Source organism: Catharus ustulatus, chromosome 30, assembly GCF_009819885.2.
Source record: "Catharus ustulatus isolate bCatUst1 chromosome 30, bCatUst1.pri.v2, whole genome shotgun sequence".
Taxonomy (NCBI): Eukaryota; Metazoa; Chordata; class Aves; order Passeriformes; family Turdidae; genus Catharus; species Catharus ustulatus.
The window spans coordinates 457,103-480,459 of record NC_046250.1 but is presented as its reverse complement, the minus strand read 5'-3'; the positions used below and the strand labels follow the sequence as shown (position 1 = coordinate 480,459).

At 52.1% G+C, this 23,357-nt stretch overlaps 1 protein-coding gene across 6 annotated transcripts in view; it reads right to left on the bottom strand.

Annotated features, from left to right (window-relative positions):
- Positions 1-23,357, bottom strand: part of MEF2D (myocyte enhancer factor 2D) — a 72,394-nt gene that overhangs the window by 17,869 nt on the left and 31,168 nt on the right. For all 6 annotated transcript variants that reach the window (XM_033082830.1, XM_033082835.2, XM_033082829.1 and 3 more), the window contains 3 exons: positions 12,695-12,988; positions 7,240-7,443; positions 559-696 (listed from right to left, as the gene is read on the bottom strand). In XM_033082830.1, the coding sequence (XP_032938721.1) occupies positions 559-696; positions 7,240-7,443; positions 12,695-12,748 (396 nt within the window). In that variant the 5' untranslated portion in view covers positions 12,749-12,988. The remainder of the gene's footprint in view (positions 1-558; positions 697-7,239; positions 7,444-12,694; positions 12,989-23,357) is intronic.

Sequence of the window (23,357 nt, the reverse complement as noted above, 5' to 3'; positions counted from 1 at the left end):
GGACTAATCCACTACTTGTAGTAGAGGAGAAGACACAAGCACTACCATCCTGCACTGCCTGCCCAGAGCCAACGAGGGTCAGGAATGCCAGAGCTAGTAGGAAGGATCTTCCCAAGGATGGGAAACAGGAAGGGCACTCAAGAGCCAGGTGCATTCAGGGCTTCAGGGGCTGTTGGCATCGGCTCCCAAGGCATGGCACAGCTCTGAAGCAAAGCCATGCAAAATCCACCCCCCCATCACCTGGAGGCACCGGGGAGGGGACCAGGGGGCTGCAGGCCACCAGCTACTCACTGCGAGCCGGTAACTCTGCATCATTTTATCAAATTCCTCATCAATCTTTTTATATTTCTCTTCCGTCTGCGGGGTCAGCGCAAACACTTCATCCCCTTCCGGGCTCTCGCACTCCCTGTGCTTCTTGTTCAGCGCCTGTTACGTGTGGGGGGACACGGGGGTGTCGGGGAGGGAGCGGGGGACGAGGTTCAGGGGAAGTCGAACAGAAGAGAAACAAAACAGAAAAGAACATATAATGAAGGTTTTCCAGCCATGGGAGGTACTTACACCATATCTCTTGAACAGGATATCCAGATCCTCGCTGCCTTTACGGTATTTATCCTCCATCAAGGGGCTCTGGTCTATGGAGTCGTCGCCGTCGGGCTCTGGGCTGTCACAGCCGTTAAAACCTTTCTTTCTTAACGTCTGAAAACACAACCGGAACAGTCTGAGATTGGGGAGGGGAGATGGGGAACACGGGCAGGTTCCCTCCAGAACATCCCCTGGCCTGGATGGACCAGCACTCGCCCCTGTACAAATCAACACCATCACCCCAAGGTGTGGCTGACCTCAGTGGGATTAAAAAGTCAGGATACAGCCCCTGGGTTTTGATGTCTCTAATTTAGGAATTACAGCATGGGGAGTGATGGAGAGAAACTTCCTTGTTTAATACCAGGACTGAATTTGGCCCTGCATGAACTCTTCATGAACATCTTCATCACTTTCAGGCGCCACAACACCATGAAGGGGGAAAAAAACCTTAATGCTCTTTGTTGTCCTGCAAAAAACACGGAAAACCTGCTTACAAACAGCCAAATAGGAAAACAAACCCCAAAATTATAGGCAAATTGTTAAATTTGTCAGAATTTCCTGACAAAACCAGACAAGTGGCATTTGCCAAATGCAAAGGTGCCACAGGAAGAGCAGCACATCACAGGGTGGCACGGTGGCAGCTGTGAGCCTTGCTGGGGGTGACATGGAGGGGACAACGCTGGGCAGCAAACACTGGGCAGCAAACCCCACACCAAGATTGGGCTCACAAACAGGAAAGGACCCAGGCACTGCCACATGGAGGTAAGGAGATGACACAAGCACTCCTCATCAGGAGGAACCCAGCGACCACAGGGCACAGTGACACCCCAAAGTCCCTCACTCATATTCTGCAGCCAATTGAGATCCCCTTGGATTCCCTCTATTTTCAACACACCAAAAGCAATTAGGCATTATGAAGGAACCAGCACTTGCCAACTCTTTTTTTTTTTAGAAGTCAAAGCTACAGAATTTCCTGGAAGTCTTGATCCCTTTTTATGCCAAATTCAGCAGGGAAAAAAAAGAAAAGAGTCTTGACAATTCTCTGTCTTCCTAAACAGCAACAAACATCTCCATTCTGAGGCCAAAGCGTGTTTGGGAGTGGCTCTTCAACTACCTGTGAGCTCCAGGAAACACAGGGCTTTTGGGGGAAATGCTGCTGGAGCACATCAAACCCAGGATGTCTCCAGAAGGGCAGGGAAGGTTGCAGGCAGGATTTGCTCAGACCTGTTCCCCACTCCGCACCACAGGTCAGGCTCAGGGGATGCTTGTGCCAATGGGCACCACACCCACCCCAGCCTGTTCTCCATCCAGCTCAAGCTTTTCACAATATTTTCCATTAAAATTACTCCTTCCTGGGCCTTCCCAGGTGGCATTTTCACCCTCATTACTGCATTCAGTTGCAGAGGGGAAGCGTCCACATACACACAGAGAAGGACTCGACTGCTGACCATGGTGACATCTGATGCCCTGCTTGGTGTCACCAGTAATTCCTGATACCTAATAATTATTAACTAATTATCTAATAATTATAATGATTATGAATAATTCTTATACCTAATATTAATATTATTCCTAATAATAGTTAATAATTCCTGCCATCCCTAATTCCTGTGTTCTATAGAGAAAGGCAGTGGGAATCAGTCACTGCCATGAACGGGAGATTCCCAGAGCTTCTTCTGCCATTTTCCGAGGACTTTTCCCTATTATTTTTCTATTTTTGTACATGTCCTTGTTTGTTCTCAGAATGGCCCAAAAGAGGAAGAGGTGCTGCTGGTGGGGAAGGAACAGCTTTGCCTTTTTTTTTTTTTGAAACTGCTTTTTGTGGATTTTTTTTTTCCAAAACCTTTTGTCTTGCCGACGCAGCCGAAAGACGGAAAGTTGAGCTTCCTTCTAAAAAAACAAAAAGTTTTTTCCTTTTTCTCTTTCAGAGGCAAAATGGAAAAAGTTGTTCCATGAGCAGTGAAGCACTGAAGCCGGGTTTCCTTCAAGCACTGGAGACTCTCTGGTGTCTAAGAGGGGACTGCGCCCACCTCGACATGATTCCCTTTGCAGGGACAGGAGCTGCAACTCTCATCTCTGCCCTCCCATCCCTGTCTGCAAACTGGGAAGGTAACCCCTCACATCCCTGAAAACTCCTCCAGCAACAGCTATTGGTAAAAGTTGGGGGGATGGATGAGAAGGAACCTCACAATGGGATTTTTAAAGAGGTTTCAGCCAAGCAACAACATTCTTCTTTCTAAAACCTGCAGCAACACTGCCACCAGGGAGTTTCTTAGGCAGCTCCCAGTGCCTTCAGTTCTGCCCAGGTCAGGGACAAGCAAGGGGCTGCCACCAGCAGCTGCAGCATTTTCCCATTTCTAAATCCACACTAAATTGTGCTGGGGGTTCCTCCCTCAACAAGTCTGTCAAGGAAAGCAGTGGAATGGGGGAACATGGCTCTGCTCACCCAGACCCTGAAACAGCTCACAGCATCACCCCTTCATCTTTCCCAAGGTCTTTCTTTGTGCACCTAACACATTTGGTGTCCCAGTTTTGCCTTGGTCTCTTTGCTCCCCCCAGCCACCAGCTTTGTAAAATCAGCCACAGCTTCATTGTCTATGAGACCCACAGTTCCTAACAGGAGTGGGTCCTGCACAAAACCCACCAGCAGTCCCAGGATGTGCACAGGGAAAAAAATCCTTCCTGGACGCTACAGGCAGCAGCCTGAGCTGGCATTGTAAACCTGTGAGCTGGGACTGCGCCCCTCGAGCTGGGATTGTGACCTTGGGGCTGGGACTGTAACCTGCAGCACTGAGAGGGGTGCTGGAGCTGCAGGGAAGGTGGTGAGGACAAGCCCCAGGGCTGGCAGGGCTGATCTGTAGCACAGGGTGACAGAAGCACCGGCAGCAGGGAGTGACCAGGCTGGAGTCGCAGTAGGACACGAGCCAAGGCAGAGTGGCTTGCAGAAATCTGCTGCTCAACCAGAGGTTTGGGACAACAAAATGCCATTTCCAGCCATATGGGCGTTGGCTGCTGGTTCTTTCGGGTTTTTTTACAAAAAAAAAAAAGTGTGTGTCCCACATTTTTAGCTTTTTGTCAGGATGATGCAAAAGGAAAACAATTCTGCTGGAGCGGGAATCAAACCCAAAGATTCCTGTTTTTGGGATCTCTGCAAGGTCTTTTAGAAAAGAACTTTCCTTCTCATTCCTCCTCCTTTTTGCCAGGGAAAAAACAGAAGATGCAAAGAGGTTTTCAGGAAACCTTTCTGTCACTGGGCTGCAGCCAGCGGAACACAACAATTTTTCATATGGAAGAGATTTAAAAGCAATTCCTTTCCAGCAGAAAATTTTCAGAGAAAGCCAGGGTGAGAACTTCCCATAGCAAAACCCCACCTGCCCCTCTCCCTGCCACACCCAGGTACCCCCATTCTATCAGGACCCACTGCACATCCTGCTTTTCCAGGCAATATTCTCACTTCCATGATGCCAGCTCACATGGGAGCAGATTTCCAACCTGAAGAGGGGAAGAGAGTAGCAGGAAATGCAGAACATGTGAGAGGAAACGATGCTCAACCAGGATGTGGTTGACTTCCCTTAGAGGAGGGAGACTCAACCACTCTGGGCTTTGGGGAAGTCTGGATGAGGATAAGGATGAGAATGAGGATGAAGACTGGCAGCTGCCTCTGCACTTCACCACCTCCCCAACATCCTGCAAACGTCTGATTTAACACATCCTGGGGAATGACAACGCCAGGAAGGAGAGTTAGGAGAAAATCAGCCAAGGAAAGGGCAGAAACGGCTGTGTGGCTTTAACTGGCTGTGGAGCATCGTGGTGTCCTGTGAGCTCTGCTCTGCCCAAGCCCCTTATCAGGAACTGGCACATCAGCCAGGCTGTGGGGAAACGAGAAGCGACAGCGAGGACCAAAGCCGGCGTGATCCCCGGCCGGGCGCGCACGTGGCGCCCAGCGTGCCTGTCTGGGGGCTCAGCTGGCCCCCGCCTGATTAAGGAAACCCCCCTCTCTGCATTAAGAGAGATTTTCTCAGACTTAAAAGCCTGTAATAACCAGGACCTTGCTGGGCACAGAGAAGCCACAGGGGTTGTGTGGCTGAATCCCACTCCTGACAGCTGCTGCAGAGCGCTGGCACAGGCTGTCCCCACAGGGAATGGTCCCCAAAATCAGCCAGGGTGTGGAACCCCTCTGAACTAGGGCTGTGTATGCTCAGCATGGAGCAGTTCTGCCTCTCACTAAATATCCAGGGGATAAACCCCTCAAGGATATTCCTGTGCACCCTCAGATGGTCCCCAGGTCCAAAAACCAGAGATCTCATGTTGTTTTAAAATGTAATTTGGACAGAGCATCTCATCCTGCCTTGAGCTGTGGTACCAGTGCTTCTGGCCCCAGGAGCTCCCAGCCTGGCAGTGCTTGGTTTAACCCCCTGGAGCCACTGCTTGCTCCCCTTCCGCCAGAAAAAAAAATCAAGAGGCTTCAGCCTCAATTCCTCCAGGTCGTGGCTGCTCCTCATCCTTCCTGAGATGCTGCCAGAGCCACTCAGGGCCAAATCCCCCAGCAGGAAGGGGCTGTGGGTGTCAGGGCCAAATCCCTCAGCAGGAAGGGGCTGTGGGTGTCACAGGGAAGATGGGTTGAAGCAGCAGCCCCTTGAAATCCATTTAAAATCATATTTGGTGGCAAATTCCCAGCCTGGGTTTTCACAGTCTCTAAATGCTCAATGTGGTGAAGCTTCCAGAATGAGAAGACACTTTTTGTGAGTCAAGTTCAACTGGGAGCCACCAAGAAACACGAGATAAATTGGATTTGTGTGCAGTGGGGACACAGCTGGGCTGGCAGAACCTGACCTGGGTGAGGGGAAATGGAAATCAGCGCCAACGGAGCATGAACTCAGAAAACACTAAAAATCTTACAGCAGCCCCAACCCTGCTCCCAGACAAGACAAGGATGAGGAGGGATGCTTGAGCAGCCTCCAAACCTGCCTCCACCCCAGCAGGTTTTGCTCCATGACAGCTCTGCCAGCAAGACATGCCGAGCCCGGCGTGTTTGGGCTCTTTTTCTTGCCATCCACCAATATCCTTCCGCTCCCGATGTTCCTCTCCTTGGCTTTGGAAGCAGATCCAGCTTTTCATGTGGTGCAAACACAGTGTTTCTTTGGGTGCCAAGGACTGTGTGTAACTCGTCGGCTTGGGAGTGTTTGCATCTTGGACCATAAGGGAACAGAGAACGCTGCCCAAAATGTTTACGGTATTTTTAGGCCAAGACAAATCTGTTCAATGCTGCAGTTTGAGCATCCCGGAGAGATGCCGAGCACGGCAGGGAACCACCAGCATTTGCACAGTGAAGGGGCATTACCTGCCTCAAACAGGCCAAAAAGGACATTTCTGAATCATTCTGAAGGCCCCTACAAAACTGTGCTGTGGCAGAAGAGTCTCCAAACCCCAGCAAGGGAAGGCAGATGCTGTCAGATGCTTGTTCATGGCTCAGCCATGGGGTGAAAACCTCAAGTCCAAATCTCTTAAAAAGAAACATTTTACAGAGTATAAAAAAGAAAAAGAAAGCTAGATTTTGGGGGGTGGAGGCAGGTTGGGTTTTTTCCCTTCTCCTTCAAAAAATCAAAATCTGAGCACACTGGCCAAGGGGCACCAAAGGGATTCAAAGGCAGAAGCAGAAGCCAAATTCCTCCAGCAGTGCAGGCCATGTTGCTCCAGTCGGCCACCAGTGGCTCTGAGGGCATTAACTGATGCCCATAATGTCACTAATTACAAAGGCAAGCCCTTCATTTGCCTGTCTGTCCAGGTTTTATGGCAGCTGCCCCCATGCTGAGGACCCTGCAGCTCCATCTGCACAGCTACTGCTGAGGGAGAGATGTGACCGACGACCAAGGCACTGCTGGGACTGTCCTGTGAGCCAAATGTGCCCTGTGCTCCAGCCCAGTGATGCTCTGCCAGGAACACCAGGAACACCAGGAACAAGGACAAAGCTGTGGAGAGAGCCAGAGTGGGGGCACCACCAGCACATGGTAGCTGAGGTCTCCTGTGATGTCAGCAGGCTGGAGGAGAGCAGCCTTGAAGTGAGCACAGTTTGGGCATGGTGCCAGTGGCAGTGCTGGGGATGGGTCAGACTGGACGTGGCTGGGCCATCCCTGGAGACCCACAAAATGCAGCCAGACAAGCCTTGAGCAAAGCCACCAACCCATGAACCCATGAACTGAACTGGATCAGGGGCACAGGGTCCATCCCACCTGAATTCCTCTGCGGTTCAGCCACTGGTGCCCTCCCACAACCCCACTGTGCCTGTCTGAATACCAGGCTGGGGCAATGTCACCAGCTGTACCAGGCACTTCAGAACAATGTCACCAGATGCACCAGGCACTCCAATGCAGCAGCCCCAGGAGCTGCCTCCAATTCCAGAGTCTCACAAAGCAAACCCACACCTCAAGTTTCAAGGCACTAGGTCAACTCACAACTGGAGACGGCTTCAACTCCACCACACAGAACGGAGGATTTTTTATAGGCTGAACCAAAACCACACAAAATCCATCTGGCATTGAGTATGGGAGATCTGCCAGCTCCATCCCCACCCTGCACCAAGCTCCTGCATGCAGTGTGGTACCAGACTCAGGCCTGGCTCTACCACAGTGGCAAAGCTGGGGAGCAGACAGGCCTCACCTCGATGATGTCTGCGTTGGTCCGGCTCTCGTGGGGCTCGTTGTACTCGGTGTACTTGAGCAGCACCTTGTCCATGTCGGTGCTGGCATACTGGAACAGCTTGTTGGAGTGGTTGAAGATGATGAGGGCAATCTCACAGTCACACAGGACACTCAGCTCGTAGGCTTTCTTCATCAAGCCGAACTTGCGCTTGGTGAATGTCACCTGAAAGCAGGGACAGCCATGGTGAGAAGCTGTGCCCACGCTGCCACAGAGAAACAACTCCCAGAGAAAAATGGAATGACCACTGGAGGAAGAGCAAAAGGAAGGGGAACGCAGAGGGAATGTTCTGTCTCAGTTTCCCCAATTGGACCCAACCCCAAGCTCTCCTCTCTCGCCTCCCTCTTCCAAACAGTTCATATTGCTGCCTATTTTGGGATCCTCCAAAGGCAGACACTTCACAAGCACAAAGATGATTATCAGCGTTGGAAATCACATATTGCCAAATCAAGAGAAAATAAATTTCAGCAAAATCCCCAGCAGAGCTGCCATCTGTCCGGGGGCTGCGGGTTTTTAAGTGGAATATTCAAGTGATGGAGATCTCGTCCTCGCTGCAGCTGCGCTGAGAGTGCCCAACCCCAGCGGCCACAGAGCTGGGGCTCAGCACCCCAAAACTGCTCAGAGGTGCCCACCCCACCCCTGACCCCCTCTGTGCTCACCAGCCCGCACTTATCTTGGTAGGCTGTGCTTCCCCAAGGCCACCATGAGCCCCCCTGTGCCATTTTTCATCTTGTTGTCCCTTCAATGAGGTGTTCTTCCTCACTGCCTGCCCAACTGGGGTCCCTGTCTCCCCAACCCACCCTGCCTTGAGCTGTAACCAGAGCTGTCAGCTGACAAGGCAGCCTCTGCAGGACTGATCCTGGAGAGCTGGCTGGGGGCTGAGGCCAGGACTGGGGCTGGGTGCTGGCTCCAACACCAGCTCCAGCTGCTGGGCAGACGCTGGGCTGCCATTCCCAGCCCACGCTCAGCTCTCAGCACCACACTCCTAACAGGAGCCAGCTGGTGGAGAGGGAGCTGCTTTGGGGCTCCCTGTCCTGGCTGCAGTGCAGACAGCTGCTGAGGGCCCCCCACCCCCCAGAACATGCAGCACACAGACAGGGAAGGCACAATGCTTGGCCAATGCCCTCTCAGTAAATAAAAAGCAGAAAAAGAAACTAAGAGGCAGGAGGTCACAGCTTTGTGCTAAGCATTGCTCTAGGGCCAAAGCAGCCTCCAGGGGAAGGGCTGGAGATGAGCTGAGATGCCCTTGAGTGCCAAGACCTGCTCCCTTTCTCCATATGGGAGGGCTTGACTCCACTCTGGGCCTCCACCACAGCATCAGTTTTGCCACTGAGCAGCTTTAATTGGCAGAGCTGAGGGAGGAGAGTGAGTGAGGCTGCTGCCTTTGCTCAGCCTGTCACTGGCATCACAGCCACGCTCCAAAGAGCTCAACATGGAGCCAGCAGGATCACCCAGTATGCACCCTCAGGGTCCTGCACCCCTCAAGACAAAACCACATCCCCTGTGTGTGATGGGAGGGCAGAGCAGGGGCAGCTCTGGGCACACTTGGCACTGCTGCCCCTCCCCACCATCTCCCAGAGATGATTAAGCAGTAACGAGATTCAGCTCTAATCGCCTCATCCCCTGGAAAGTGCAGGGCTGCTGCCCTGTGCTGCTGTGGCTGCCACGTGTGCCTGCTTTGGCCACGGCTGGGCTGCAGCCAAGCCCACTCACGTTCCCAGCACCACCCCAGCCCCAGCACACTCTGGTGCAAATTAAATCACTTGAGGGCCAGCTCCCATGTCCCCAGCAGCATTCCAGACTTTTCAGCCATCCAGAACCTCTGCTGCTGGGCGTTGCAAGACCAGGAGCCAGCAGTGTCACAGCACAGCTGTGGCTGCATGGTGACTTCAGGTGGGACCCAGCTGCAGTTCTGCTCCTGCAGCCACGGCACGACAGTCACTAAAACCATGACCTGTCTCTCTGCCCTCTTCCCCAGCCTTCCCTGTCTTGTTGTCCCTCTGGAAACACGTCCTGAGCAGCTCAAGGAGCCCCCAGAGGAAAACACACAGCATCTCCACCAGAAAAGAGGGAACAGCCAAGGGTGGGTGTTCCTGCAGCTGCCAGGGACAGTTTGCCAAAACACACCTTGCCAGGCACCACGACAGGCTCAGCCATTAAGACTGGAGGCAATGGGGAGAGGCCAAGATGTGGAGGCCAAACAATGGGGCAGCTCTTGGCCTTGAAGACCGGTGACAAGCACGGTTTGGGTTTTGCCCTTGAGGAGTGAAGAGTGGGATCATCTTCCCCAAATCAACCAGAAACCTGGGCAGAGCTGAGAAAAACACAAAGCACCAAATTATCCCTCTAGAGACGAGGGGATATTCCCTCTGCAGACAGGGCACAAGAGCATCCCTCTCTATTGGCACCCCTGCATCTTGCAGAGAAAAGCAAAGATTTGCCATTTAGCCACCACATCACACAAAAGCATCACCTCACACTGCCTTGTGCATCCATTCATGACCCAGGACAGAAACCTCAAACCTTCCCTGACGCCATGCACGAGCCTCATCTAGAAGAATTAACCTTGTAAGTCTAAGAGGGTAATCAAATCTCATGCTTCAGGGCATAAGCCGATCACCAAAGGGGTCAGGAAGGAATTACTGCCCCACACTAGCAGGGGATTTTTTGCCTTTCCCCTGATGCAAACCATATTGGCCGTTGCCAGAGTCAGCAGCCTGGCCCTGAAGGACTGATGGCCTGATCTGTTGTGGCAAATCCTCTCCAGTAATTCCTCTAATGACATTAGTGACTCTTACTTGCTCTCCTCCCCTGGTTTTGGCTGCTGCTGTAATTCACAGAATCACACACTGCTTGGGGTTGCAAGGGAGGTAAAAGCTCATCTTGTCCCACCCCCTGCCATGGGCAAGGGCATCTTCCACTATCCCAGGCTGCTCCAAGCCCCATCCAACCTGGCCTTGGCCACTTCCAGGGATGGGGAAGCCACAGCTGCTCTAGGCACCCTGTGCCAGGACCTCTACACCTTCACACAGAAGAATTTTCTCCTAATATCCAATTTAAATCTCCCTCTTTTCAGTTTAAAACCATTCCCCCTTTGTTCTGTCACACCAGGTCCTTGTCCAAAGCCCCTCTCCAGTTTTCCTGCAGCCCCTTTAGATCTCCACAGAGCCTTCTGTTCTCCAGGCTGAACACCCCAGCCATGGTGAGCATGCACACATGGACACTCCTCTCCTCATCACTGATCTGCAGCAACAGCAGGAGAGGGAGGGAAGGAGTGTGAGAGGCCAGAGGTGGCTCTGGGGAGACCAGCACTTAAAGGGGCTTATCAAACACAGAGGGATGTTTTACATGAGCACATAGTGATGGGACAAGGGGAATGGTTTTAAACTGAAAAAAGGGAGATTTAGATGGGATATTAGGAGGAAATTTTTCATGTGAGGGTGGTGAGGCCTTGGCACAGGTGCCCAGAGAAGTTGTGGCTGCCCCATCCCTGGCAGTGCCCAAGGCCAGGTTGGATGGGGCTTGGAGCAGCCTGGGACAGTGGAAGGTGTCTCTGCCTGTGGCAGGGGGATGGGATGAGATGAGCTTTAAGATCCCTCCAACCCAAATTCAATGAGATAATGACTCTGGGGAGTGGATCCTGGCATTGCACATGTACAGCATGGACCAGAAGAGTGGAGCAAGAGGGTTCTCACCCTCTTTACAGCTCCTTCCACAGTGGATAGAGCAGATCCCACTGCCTGGAGCAGTCCTTTTTCATGACATGTCCCATCTTCCTGGTATGTCCTTTTTTCCCCAAAGAAAGGGAGCAGTGAAAATTGATTGCAAAGCTGTGCTGGTGACCAATTAAACAGCTGCTGCTTTGCTGACACACGATTTGATCGGGCTGGTTTCTGGAAAGCAAAGCAAGATGTGCAGCACTGGGGAGGGGTGCAATGCTCCTGTGCTGGGTTTTGGAAGAACCAGCCCAGCCAGGGATGCAGCTACTGCCAGGGGAAAACCAGTGTCCCCCACACAGGGAACTGGGCTCTGGGGACACCTGACATCAGAAATGCACTAAAGACATGACCTGGTCATGCAAAGCAGCTCCTGCTACCAAATCCCACCCAGTGCTGTGAGACCTCAGCAAGGGTCTTTATCTCCAGCCAGTGCCAAAGGGCAGCTCATCCTTCAAAACCAGTCCCATCACTTGGCTGCTGCCTCTGCAGAGAAGTGCCTCTCCTATTCCAAAGGTCTGTCCAGGCCTGTGGCATCTCCCTCCAGCACCACCAATTATTTTCCATTTGTTTGAACTTCCAGCAGAGCTCCAGTCACCGCAGTTGCCTCGCTCCCCTCTGCAGCACTGTCCCATAAAATACACTCTGGATCCTCCAATAACCCCTAAGGCCCTGTTTCCTCCTCATGATGGATATAAACAGCCCCAGGAGCTACTGGGACATCAGCAAAAACTCTCTGATGCCCATCCCAGCCCCCACCACCAAGTGAAGTTATAATGAAGAAAACCTGCCATTTGCTATTGTTTTGCTGCAGAGCAATAAAGTGGTTCATCCAGTTCTGTTCTTTGCCATTCTTTAAGGATTAGGAATATATCCACACGCTTTTTTACTGGTTTTTCTGGAGTGAAAGTGGCAGGAAAGAAGTGTGGCAGGTCATGCTGGGGTGCACTAGTGGCTGGACTAAAAGCAGAGGTTTGAATCTGCTGAGCCAAACTCCAGGAGCACAGAAAGGAAAGGGACCTGCCTGGAAGTCTTGTGGTTATGGGAAATACATTGATAGTCATCCCAGAGCAAACCTGGGCTGGCAAAGTGCTGCTGCTCCACCTCTTCAGTTTAAGGAACATGGAAATTTGGGGAAACTCTGTTGCTTTTTGTTTTTCCTCTGAGATCCATGAACGCATTCCTACACACATGCACATGCGTATGTGTCTTGGGCTTGGCTTCAAGAGAGCCCAGGGAAAAAAGCCCTGGAGTCATTTAAGTTTACAATTGAGGAAAAAAAAAAAAGGAATAATTTGAGTTGTTTGCGTTCAGCAAAATGGATACTGGTTGTAGCTGTTTTTTATTGGAAAAACCACATGGAAAATGTCAACTGAAATATATTTTCTGCAAGACAAAAATAAAAAAAAAGGGGGAACTAAGTGGAGAAGATACTTTCTTCTGGAAAAGCACTTAGATGGAAATGACTCAAGGAGCTCCAAGGCAAGGAGCAATGCCTGGATGGGGGCAGCACAGTGGGGCTGTTTGCCTGGTTCTGGATCCGCCTGGATCTCACCCGTCTGCTTATTTTATAGATTGGGAAAATCACAGCACTGGTGGCCCAAAATGGGATGGAAATGGGTCATATTGAAACATAACACTTAAAATCCCCAACAGGAGGAGAAGGGTGAGGTGAGGGAGCGGGGAGGGACTGCACTGACCTGCCGGTTGCGCTCGTCCGTGATCCGCTGGATCTGGATCTTTTTTCTCCCCATCTTCTCCGGAAATCCTCACCGCACCCGGGACGACTTCGGCTCAGGGGAGGGGAGGAGTGACCCCACTTTAAAATGCTTTCATTAAAGGGTGCGTGGGGGGCTTTTTTCTCGGATGGAAAACAAACCCAAAAAAGCCAAAACAAAAAAAAAAAAGTTTTGAGTGGCTCTGTGCTCAGTTCATGGTACTGTCGTGCGCGGCCAGATCCAGCGGGGCTGAGACGTCAGCAGCTGCTCAGAAACCTGCACAAAGAGAGAGACAGGAGTGAGATGTTCCATTCCCAAACCCCATCCAGGACCTGGCACCCCACACCAGCAGCACAGATCCCATCCCCAAGGCCATGGTGGTCTCTGGCTCTTTCTCCCACCCAGCTCTGGGGCCAGGAGAGCTGCAGAGGGATTTATCCAAAGTGCTCTCCAAAAAGCCCAAGGATGGTGGGACAGGACATTGTGGGCCAGGCACTGTGACACTGGGCAAGGAGGAGATGGCAGCAATGCATCCCTGAATCACTATTCCTCTGTGACACTCCAGACTTTTTTTTTCTCTTAATAAAGTCATAAGCAGTCGAGTGGCTGGTGATTAGCTCGGGCAATTTAAATCCGTCTCCAGTTTCTGCACTAATCTTCAATTTGGAATTTTAAAATGTCTTTATTTGATTATTTGAAAGAAACCTTATAACCAGGCAGAGAAACCTAATTCTTATGGGGAAGGAGGACTCTGAAGGCAGCTGAGACAGACTGGCCTTGCACTGGGCTCAGCCACAGCCAGACACCAGATGTTTCCATGGATCTGGGGCACGAGATTGACTCGGGGGTGTCTTGTGCCCAAAACTCTCCCCAAAGGGACAAGAGTTCCAGGTATCAGGGGCTCCTTCTGCAGCCTCCCCACAGTAATCTGCATCCCCCAGCACCAGAGGATGCATCCAGATATACCAGGGCACCTGCTGGCACAGCCCCCCCAGCCCATCTCACCCCTTTTCCCAGCATGTGCTGCACTGCAGCGAAGGGACAAAGAGCAAACTTCAGCCAGTTCATTTTCCACAGGTATGTCTTTCTCCCTGCTCTCCCTCTGAGCAACTGCATAACAGCAGTGATAACATTGCATTTAAGGCAAGGTGCCCTGCACCAAAACCCAGGCAGAGGGAAAAACCAGTCCCAAAATAGCTTCCTATCTGCCTCAACTTGGCAGTACCCAGCCCTTGGTCTTGTTACAAAAAGCATAAAAAAAAAAAAAGCTTTTTCTCCCAAACCATCATCCAAATTCAAAGCAGCAACAGCCAACCTGACCAAGCTCCTCCTGCTCCTCTCCCACCCCAGAGCACCCCCAGACCTGCTGAAGAACTCGGCCCCATCCTTCACCTCCTCTTCAGACCATGCTCCAACAACAAACAAGCCCTCATGGTCTCACTCCCACACTTGTTTTTGGGGTTCACTAAGTCATGTGAGTCACTTAATCTTTTTCTCTGGTTTTTGTTTTGGGTAAAGTTATTCATCACGCATCACGTTCTGTGGTTTCAGTGCAAGTTTGAGGAGCCCCAAGGAAAATGGGGAATCTTTTCCCCATCCTGACATCCACAATTTGCCCTCCAGGGAAGATGAGATAGGGGGAGGCCAGGAAAAAGACCAGAGAGACAAAGGGTAGCAAAATCTGGGTTTTTTACTCATAAATCCCACCAGTAAGACTCTTTGCAAGGACAGACCATACAGGGATGGCATTTAATTCCTGAATCATTATTTAACAAAATAGGTGCATGTTTCCCTCCCAGCAGCAAACAGGAGCAACCATCCAGCTGTGATGAGGAAAACCTGGGGCCAGGAAAGCTGCATCTCACCATCCCACCATAGGAAGGCTCAAAATGACAGGTCCCAGAGCATTGCCAGTTCCAGAGCATCCAGTTTGCACCACCTGAGCATCCCTTGAAGATCAGTGATACAGGAAGAGCCAAAAGGAAAATGAGGATTTTTATTTCATCCACCTGCAGTGTCTGCTCAGTATTTCCCTCACTGTGAGCACACACAGGAGAGAACCCAAAGCCCAAAGGCTCAGAACCAAGGTGAGGATTTTGCACACACAAAGAAACTTTGGAAGAGGAAGAACTTTTTGTTGGGTTTGCTTTGCCGCTTTTCCCTTCGCAGTTTCCACTTCTCTAAACTGGCTGAAAAATATTCACCTTCAGCATCTTCAAAACCACCAGTGGCAGCACAAAGTAGCAACAGCTCCACAAGCAGACCCAGGGCAAGATGCTAATTCTTTCCGTGTGCTGCAGCTCTTGGACAGAGAAACCCTCTGAAAGACTTTGGATTTACTGTCCAAACCAGAGAGGAACTCTCCAGAAGCAACAATAAACACTGGAGAACAACAGGCAGTAAATTTAAACTGAGTAAAAGGAAACATATTTTAACACAATTTCATTGCAGGACTTGTTCACAGGATGCTATGGCAGCCAAAAGCTCCACAGAGCTCGAGGAGCTGGGATGTTTGTAGGAATGAGGAGAAAACCTTGGTGCTGCTCATCCCTGCCCTCAGCTCCACATGGGCTGGCATTTCTTGCATGGGAGCAGTGGGATTCAAACCACATTCCTCTCCCCAGGCCACAAACACACCCCAAGTGTTTCAAACCAAATCCCCTTTTTTCAGCCACCAAACCAGGTTCCTCCTGCTGCTGTGAATCCTGACTCTGCATCCTCAGCACCTTGGCTGGATGGGAACCACTGTCCCAGCCTCAGGGCTTGCTCATGCCACTGGATGAAGTTTTCCACAGGGAAAAAGTCACTTAAGAGGTTTTTGCTCATCATCATGGGGAGAAAAGGAGCTGCCATGGGATGCTTTTGACCCTCTACCCTGCATGAGAAGGAAACCATCCCACAGGGAGGGCAGCCCTTGGATGGGGTGAAGAGGAGGGATGAAGAAGAGCAGAGAATGTTTGCTGCCCTTCGAATGCACCTGACAGAAAGGATTTCAAACCCCTCCCTTTTCTCTTCATGAATTGGGGTTTTCGGGTGAGTTTGTTTGTTTTCAGGTTGGGTTTTTTCCCCACCATATTTTTAAACCCAGGTATTTTCATGTTTCCTGGCCAGATGGCTGTTTCAGAAAGTCCAACCACTGGCTCAAGTTTCTGAACAGCACCTGGAAGAGCAAGAAACCTGGAGAGCCACCCTCATCTCTCCTGTCCCTGCTGGCACCGCTGCTGCAGCTCAGCCCCAACCCAGGAGTATCCCCTCTGCCCCTGGAGCTCCTTCTCCTTCACCACCAAATTGTTTTGGCTCCCTGATTGCCCAGCCTGAGGCACCAAGATCACCCATGACCCTCCTCCCACCCCAAATGCCTGCACAGCCAAGCACCTAAAGCACAGGACTGCTACAAGGAGCTGAACTCCTAAATAACTTCTAACTTTCAGGGTCTCAAATGATTTCATACACAAAAACCCCACTCATTAATTCATCATCTCCTCCTTCTCAGACAGCAGCTTCTTTCTTTCTTCCTCCTGAGCTTTGTTTTCCAAGGAAACTGCCGAGCATCCCATCTACTACACGCTGACAAGGAGGGTCCAAGGGCATGCAAAGAGACCTACAAATCCACTGGAAAGCAAATGATGGGTGGTGCACTGAGAAAAAGCCACCCTGACCCTCTTCCACTCCCAACAAGGATCAGGGAATTCAGCATCACCTAGGGAGGCAGGGAGAAGCTCTGGGATGGAGGCAGCCGCCAGCACCCGCTTCCCCCTCCCTGCTCTGCTCGAACAAGTGTGACTATCACGGCAATTAGCACACATGCCAATTAACTCCGAGCAGGTGCTGGTTAACTCTGTGCTGAGTAATTCATCCCCGGCTCCCAGTAAATTGCTCCAAATTGGAGAGACAGGCGAGAGAGCAGAGTTAGCATTTTGCAAATGGGGGAAGAAAGAAAAAGCACAGAGGAATCTCAGCTGGAAGATGTTTTTATAAAACAAGGAATTTGGGGGGCTGAATCCCCAGCTCTTGGAAATGGGGACACAGAGGAGCTGGTATCTCTTTCAAGTCTTTATTTCTGGATTTTTTTTATCTACTGTACAAATTTCTGATCTGTTTCACCTACTTCAAAGTGGTTTCACCTTTGCTTTGCACAAGCAGCAGGGTGCTGTGCACTGCTCCATAACTTGTCACTTTTCCATTTCTCCTGAACAGCCCCACGTTTCTCTTGGCACGAGGAGGGACACTGAGAGTCTCACATCCACTTTCTACAGCCATTTGCTATTTTTAATATACTTTTATTGCATCCCTTTTTAGTCATTCCTTACTAAAGTTAGCTCGACACACCGCCCCTCTCCAGGGCGAAGGAATTCAGCTGCCCTTCCTTAACACCCGCCCTGCAACGCCGTGTGCTCTCAGCACAATGTCAGCTGAAAGAAACCAAACCTTGGCCATGCAGCTGCAGAGGGAAGATCAAAAAGATTAATCTGAAAGCTTTAGGAAGATAAATAAAGGCAAATAAATGCATCCTTTCCAAAACTGTATTTTCCTTTGGAGCTCTTTGCTTTTCCCAGCATGTGGCACCGTGCTTCCCCAATCCACTCGTGCCTGTGCAGGAACACACAGCAGAGCCAGCGACATGAGTGACTGCAAAATTGGGATGGGTTCAATATGGCACCAGTTCAAGGGATGTTTTCCTGATCTCCATCCCCAAAACAGGTTCAGTGCAATGAGGACATCCTTGGCTGTAAGGAAATCTGCAAAAGGAGTTTCAAAGGACATTTGGAGGCTGGGAAAAGAAGAAAAATGCTGCCCTGCAAAGATGCAGCTCATCTTATGGAGGCATAGAAAGTCCTGGTTTGAAGGGAGAAATGCAGGTGACAGGTATGGCAGATCACAGCCCAAGCCAGCAACCGCATCCCCCAGGCACTCAATGCTCTTGCTGTGGGACCAACCCATCATTTACCCAAGATTTGCAGAATGCTCCCCAGAAGCATTTTTCCTTAACAGGCTCCATCAAGTCAAGGGCTGAGAGTAAAGGGAGGGTCCTCCCCGCCACTATCCACCCCCAAGGAACAGGGCACCTGACACGACTGAATTCACTGACCAAAGCCCCACCACATTTTGGGGGGGTGTAAGGTTTATCCACACCCAGAAATGACAGCAATAACATGTCCCAGTCTTGCAGCTTCTCTGTGGGAAAAAGGTCAATGCAAGGGAGCTTCAGCACACAAGCAGTGGGCATGTGGGGTACAAGGGGCAGGCTGTTACAGAACCATAGAATTGGATTGGATGGGTTCTTAAAGCTCATCCCATCCCACCTCTCTGTCACCCACTCACAGGGAAAAATTTATTCCCAGTTTCCCATCTAACCCTGCCCTCTGGCAGGGGGAAGCCTTGTGCTGTCACTCCAGGCCCTTGTCCAAAGTGCCTCTCCAGCTCTCTTGGAGCCTCTTTAGGCACTGAAGGAGCCCTAAGGTCTCCCCAGACTCCTCTACAGGCAGAACAGCTCCAGCTCTCCCAGCCTGTCTCCAGAACAGAGGGGATCCAGTCCTCAGAGCATCTCCATGGTCTCCTCTGGACTCTGCCCGGGGAGATGTGTATTCTTCCTGCTCTGGGAACCCCAGAGGTGGAGGCAGCACCACAGGGGCATCTCACCAGAGTGGGGCAGAGGGGCACAATCCCAGCCCCTCACATGCTGCTCTTGCCATGGGATCAGCTGGGCACAGCACTGGCTTTCCAGCAATGACAGCTGGGTCAAGTCCACCTTCTTGTCCACCAGCAACTCATCTGGTCAGTCCACTCACGACAGCAGAGCCAGGTGAGGAAATGCTGCTGTGCTGAAGAGCAGCCCCTGAGCTCAGCCTGCAAGGGGAAGTGGATTCCACCCACCACACCGAGCCTCTGCTGAGCCCTTCACTGCCCGTGCTGGGTGGGGGGAACAGGCCAGGGGAGGGAGGGAGGGAGGAAGCAATGATGCTCTCAAGGTAGCAGTGATGCTTTGGAGGTGGCAAGAGCAGTCCCTCGCTCTGCTGCATCGCTCCTGCCACAAACCTGCAGCTTTTACCACGAGCAGCAGCTGCTGAGAGGCGACGTGGCTGTACTGCCCCAGCAGCCCCCAGCACAGCTGTGACCCTCCACCTGCTGCAAAGAGCTACAAAAGCAATTGCAAATAGACAGCAACTGCAGCCAAGGTCTCTGAGCCTCACCTCCAGGATACCAAGTCTGCACTGACAAACACCAAGTCGCTTCCCCGCCCATGACCAGCGCTGGATCCCATCCCTTAAGGACATGGATTTAGCCCAAGTCACCTCTTGAACCCGCCTGTTTAACTGCAGTTCTTGCCTTCCTGTTTCCTTTCTTGCTGCCTTTTGTGAGTTAATTGTTGTTTTTTTAACATATCCTCCATGCTGACACCAAGGACTTTTAGTTTCCTTCTGTGTGGTTTCTGGATCAGCAGGACTAACTTCCTTCTCTTTTGCAAAGCCCCCTTCCCTAAAACACAGTGCCAGCATTCATGTTAGTGTTGTTCTTCCTCTCTGGCAAAGCCACTGGCATGGTGCTGGTCATCACCCCTGCTTTGCTGAGGGATGGGGGGCAGTGCTGGCAGGGGAATGTGGCACCCAGGAGGGATGCAGCACCCACATGGGCACATCCTTGGCAGGACAGCAGGCAGCAAGGGCAGGTGCCAGCAAGTCCCCAGCCCCACTGCACGCACTATGAGAGACTCCAACTCTCCAGCTTAGCATTGTTTAGCACCTCTTTATCTCCAAACCGAGATAAAAACCACACAAACATGCTCAGGTCTCCTCCAAAGCTTCTATTCTGGTTTCAGGATGATGCTATCTGGGTTCCTGTGTCGAACCTCCAGATGCAGGCAGGGGGAGGGGAGAGGAAGGCGGCCGAAACATGGCTCCACAGCAAACCTGCTGAGAAACGCAGCTGCTTGACCCTGCCTGGGGCCAAATCCCTCCTGCCAGGCAGGTGCCAACCCAGTGATGAGCTGCCATGCCTGCTGCACACCTGACACCCACCTCAGGGCCCCAATTTCCCTGGGATAGGCAGCCAAACCAGCTCCTCCTGCCTGCAGGAGGGAATCAGTCCCGCCAGCTGCAGGTGAAAACCTTGGGAGCTCAGGGGAGCTGGAGTGAGGCTGGATTCAGTCAGGCCCCCAAGGAATTTGAATGAGACACATATATTCCTGACCCAGATTCAGGCACTCTCTGAAGAAAAGCAGATGCCAACCCTGCAACCAGCTCTGCTGAGCTGTAACAAAACCTCGCTCCGTGCCAAGCGCGGCAGAGGCTGAGGAAAAGCACAGCCCTGACACAGCGCTGGAGAACTGGTGTTTGCTGTGCAAGGGGGGGTGAAAGAAAGGATTTAGGGGAATTATTAAACTGGGGTTGATCTTCTCTCCCCTTGCAACTTGTGTGCCAATTTGTGTGGAGTCAGGACACCCTCAAGAAAGGATGGCAGTCCCAACACCAGCACAAGAACTGGAGTCAGCACCAAACCAGGAACCCTGGTTCCTTGCATCCCAAATCACAGTTTCATCCCACACCACACGTAGCCAGGGATGCCATCACATGCAGCACCACAGGAGCACGGACATCCCAGACTGGGGATGTGTTCTGCAGAGGTGGGGTGACAGCAGGTACAGCCAGTGACCTTCTCTGCACAGCCAGCATGGCCAAAGACAGCAGAGGCTGGAGGGGACACAGGGAAAGGAGGCTGGGCAGGAGCTCCAGGCAAAGGCACTGGCAAACCCATGGCACTGCTTGGTGCTGTCCAAAACTCAACCAGGGAACCCTCACCCAAGGTATGGACACCATTTCAGGAAGGAAAAGCCTGCAGGACCAGGACAAGCAGGGACTTGCAGCCCCTCACACCACATGGCTTCCCAGAGAGGCAGCTGCTCCTGTCTCCTGGAGATGCTACAGGGAGGGACAGGCAGGGACAAGTCACTGCAGGGCTTGGTGTTAAACTGGAGGGTCCCCTGCTAAAGTGACCTTCAGAGCACCCTGAGAACAGCAACCAAAGCCTGATGCAGCTGCCAGAAAAGCCTCATGACCTTGAGCAGTGACCTTGGTGGTGGCATCCTCACAGCAGGGGTCATCTGCTACCCTGAGCCTGACTATGGTCTCCAGGTGGCTCAGCAGCTTCCCCAGATGTGCACATCCAGGTTGGGAACCCTGCATACCCTGGGGGCTCCCCAGTATGAGCACAGCATCCCCTTCCCCAGCTGGTACCAACTGCTTGCACAGGGCAGCCGTGTGCCACCTCCATCCCTGTCCATCCTCCATCCCATCTATCCTCACTCCCAGCCACCCTCATTTCCTTCCACCTTTCACCCCACCCACCCTCCATCCCCACTTACCCCCTCCATACCCAACCACTCTCATCCCAATCCACCCTCCATGCCCAGGGAGGAGCAGCCAGACCCCCAAAGCTGTTCCCCTTCCCCCATGTTCTCCATCTATCATCAGCTCCAGAGTCAGAGACTGGGGGTAATTTTTCCCTCTGCACTAAGTAGGGTTTTCTAAATGATGGGAAGCAAGAGCCCATTATCCAGCTCCATTGCCCACCCCCACGGCTCCCTGCAGGGCATGAAATAACCACCTGCCAGCTCCCCGGAGCCCCGCGCCATGGCAATGAGATCGCAGCTTCCCCTGTCACTATTGTCAGAGCAAAATTTAGATACCTGGTAATGAGGAGGTTTAATATGACAGATGAGAGGTTGACTCATTAAAAAGAAGAGCGAGAAGGAGAGGGAGCTGAATTCGGGGTCGGATCCTGCACTCGGCAAATCAGGAGTCTGTCAGAGCTAACCCCGCACTGCTGGGGAGCAGGAGCAGTTCTCCACCCCAAACCAGCCCCACACTGGGGACTTGCACTGGTGCTGAGGCCACAGGAAGGAAAGGGGAGGCATGGAGCGGGAGGATAGGGCTACAGTTTTTGGGGCCATCCAGTTCTGCTCCCCACAGAGCTGCTGCTGCTCTGGGGCGGGGGGATCTGAGCCCAGGAAAAGCCTCAGAGCCCAACGGCAGCAATGTTCCCTTGGAGGGCTTTTCTCTCTCAGTGAATTGTACAGCAGCACCCCAACATTAGCTCCACTCTCCCTGGCACCTGCATCCTGAGGGCGCACCCATCCCCCAGTGCAGCCCAGCCAGGACCCCACTGCCAGTGCCCTTATTGTGGGTCAGTGTCACCACTGTGCTCACCAAGGACATTGATGACTTGTGTGTCCCAAAGGGGGACAATTCCTGCCTTTGGCTCCAGCTCAGGGGCAGGATCTCAGCACTGGGACCCAATGGGGCTCCCAGGGGCAGCTCAGCAGCATCAGGGCAAAGCCCTCCCTGCTGGGAATTTAGGGGCTCTCCAGAAAGGGGACGGGATTTCCTCCAGCAGCAGAGGGGACAACTCTCTCCTCCTGGTGGGTTTTACCCAGGGGAAATTCCATGAGACCCAACTGCTGCTCCAGGCTATGCATGAGAGCAATGGAAATCCACAGCAGCCCCACAGAACATGGTTGAGAGTGAAACTGTCCCAGGGGAAACTCTGCTCTTCCCTCCTGTGTCAGCGGGATGGGGATTGGGGATATGTCCAGCCTGGGACATGTTTATTTATTAGACATGTAAAGGTCTACTATCCTTTGCCCAAGGGCACTGTGGCACAAATCATGAAATCCTAGAATGGTTTGGGTTGGAAGGAAACTTAAAACTCATTCCAACCTCTATCCCAAGTTGCTCCAATCCCCACCCAACCTGGTCTTGAACACTTCCAGGAATGGGGCAGCCACAGCTTCTCTGGGCAGCCTGTGCCAGGGCCTCCCCAACCTCACAGGCAAGAATTTGAACACTCTCAATATCCCATCTAAACTTGCCTGCTGGCAGTGGGAAGCCATTCCCTCCTGTTCTGTCATTGCAGGCTCTTGTCCCTCCCCATCCAGGTCCAAAGCCTCTCTCCAGCTCTCTTGAAGGGGTTCTAAGGTCGCCCTGGAGCCTTCTCCTCTTCAGGCTGAACAGCCCCTGCTCTCCCAGCCTCATCTCCAGCTTATCTCCATCCCCAGCCCAGACACATGTCCCATGACTGTGTCCCATCCCCACCCAGGAAGAAGACACCCCAGAGCAGCTTTTCAGACCCTCCAGCACCCAAAGCTCAGTGCTGGCTCATCCTGGGAGCCAGGGCTGCTCAGAGGTCCCCAGTGACCCCCAGAACTCAGCCCTCGAGCACAATCCTCCCTCCCAGTGCACAACCTCAGCAGCGCCATTCCCAAAGGCTCAGCCCTTTCCCAAAGGCCACCAAGATCTTTCAAACCAGCCTCCCACAATAACTTCTTTGTTGGTTTTGCATTGGTGAGTAACAGCCATGGTGCCCAAAGTCACGGGGCTGCTGATTTGATTTGCATCCACCAACTGCTGACTGCATCCATGCCCAAGGCAACCATCACTTCCGTCGGGTCCAAAGCAGGCAATGCAGAAGCAGATGTTGCTCCTGCACTGTCCCATGCCACACCAATCATCATTGGGAAACAAGCACCAGGCTCCCCAGAGGCTGCAGTGTCCAGCTCTCATCTGGGGTGCAAAGGAGCTGCTGAAGTCAGTTTTGCTGGGAAGGTGATGGTGGTCACCAGCTCCACTTGGCTGCTCGAAGGATAAGAAGC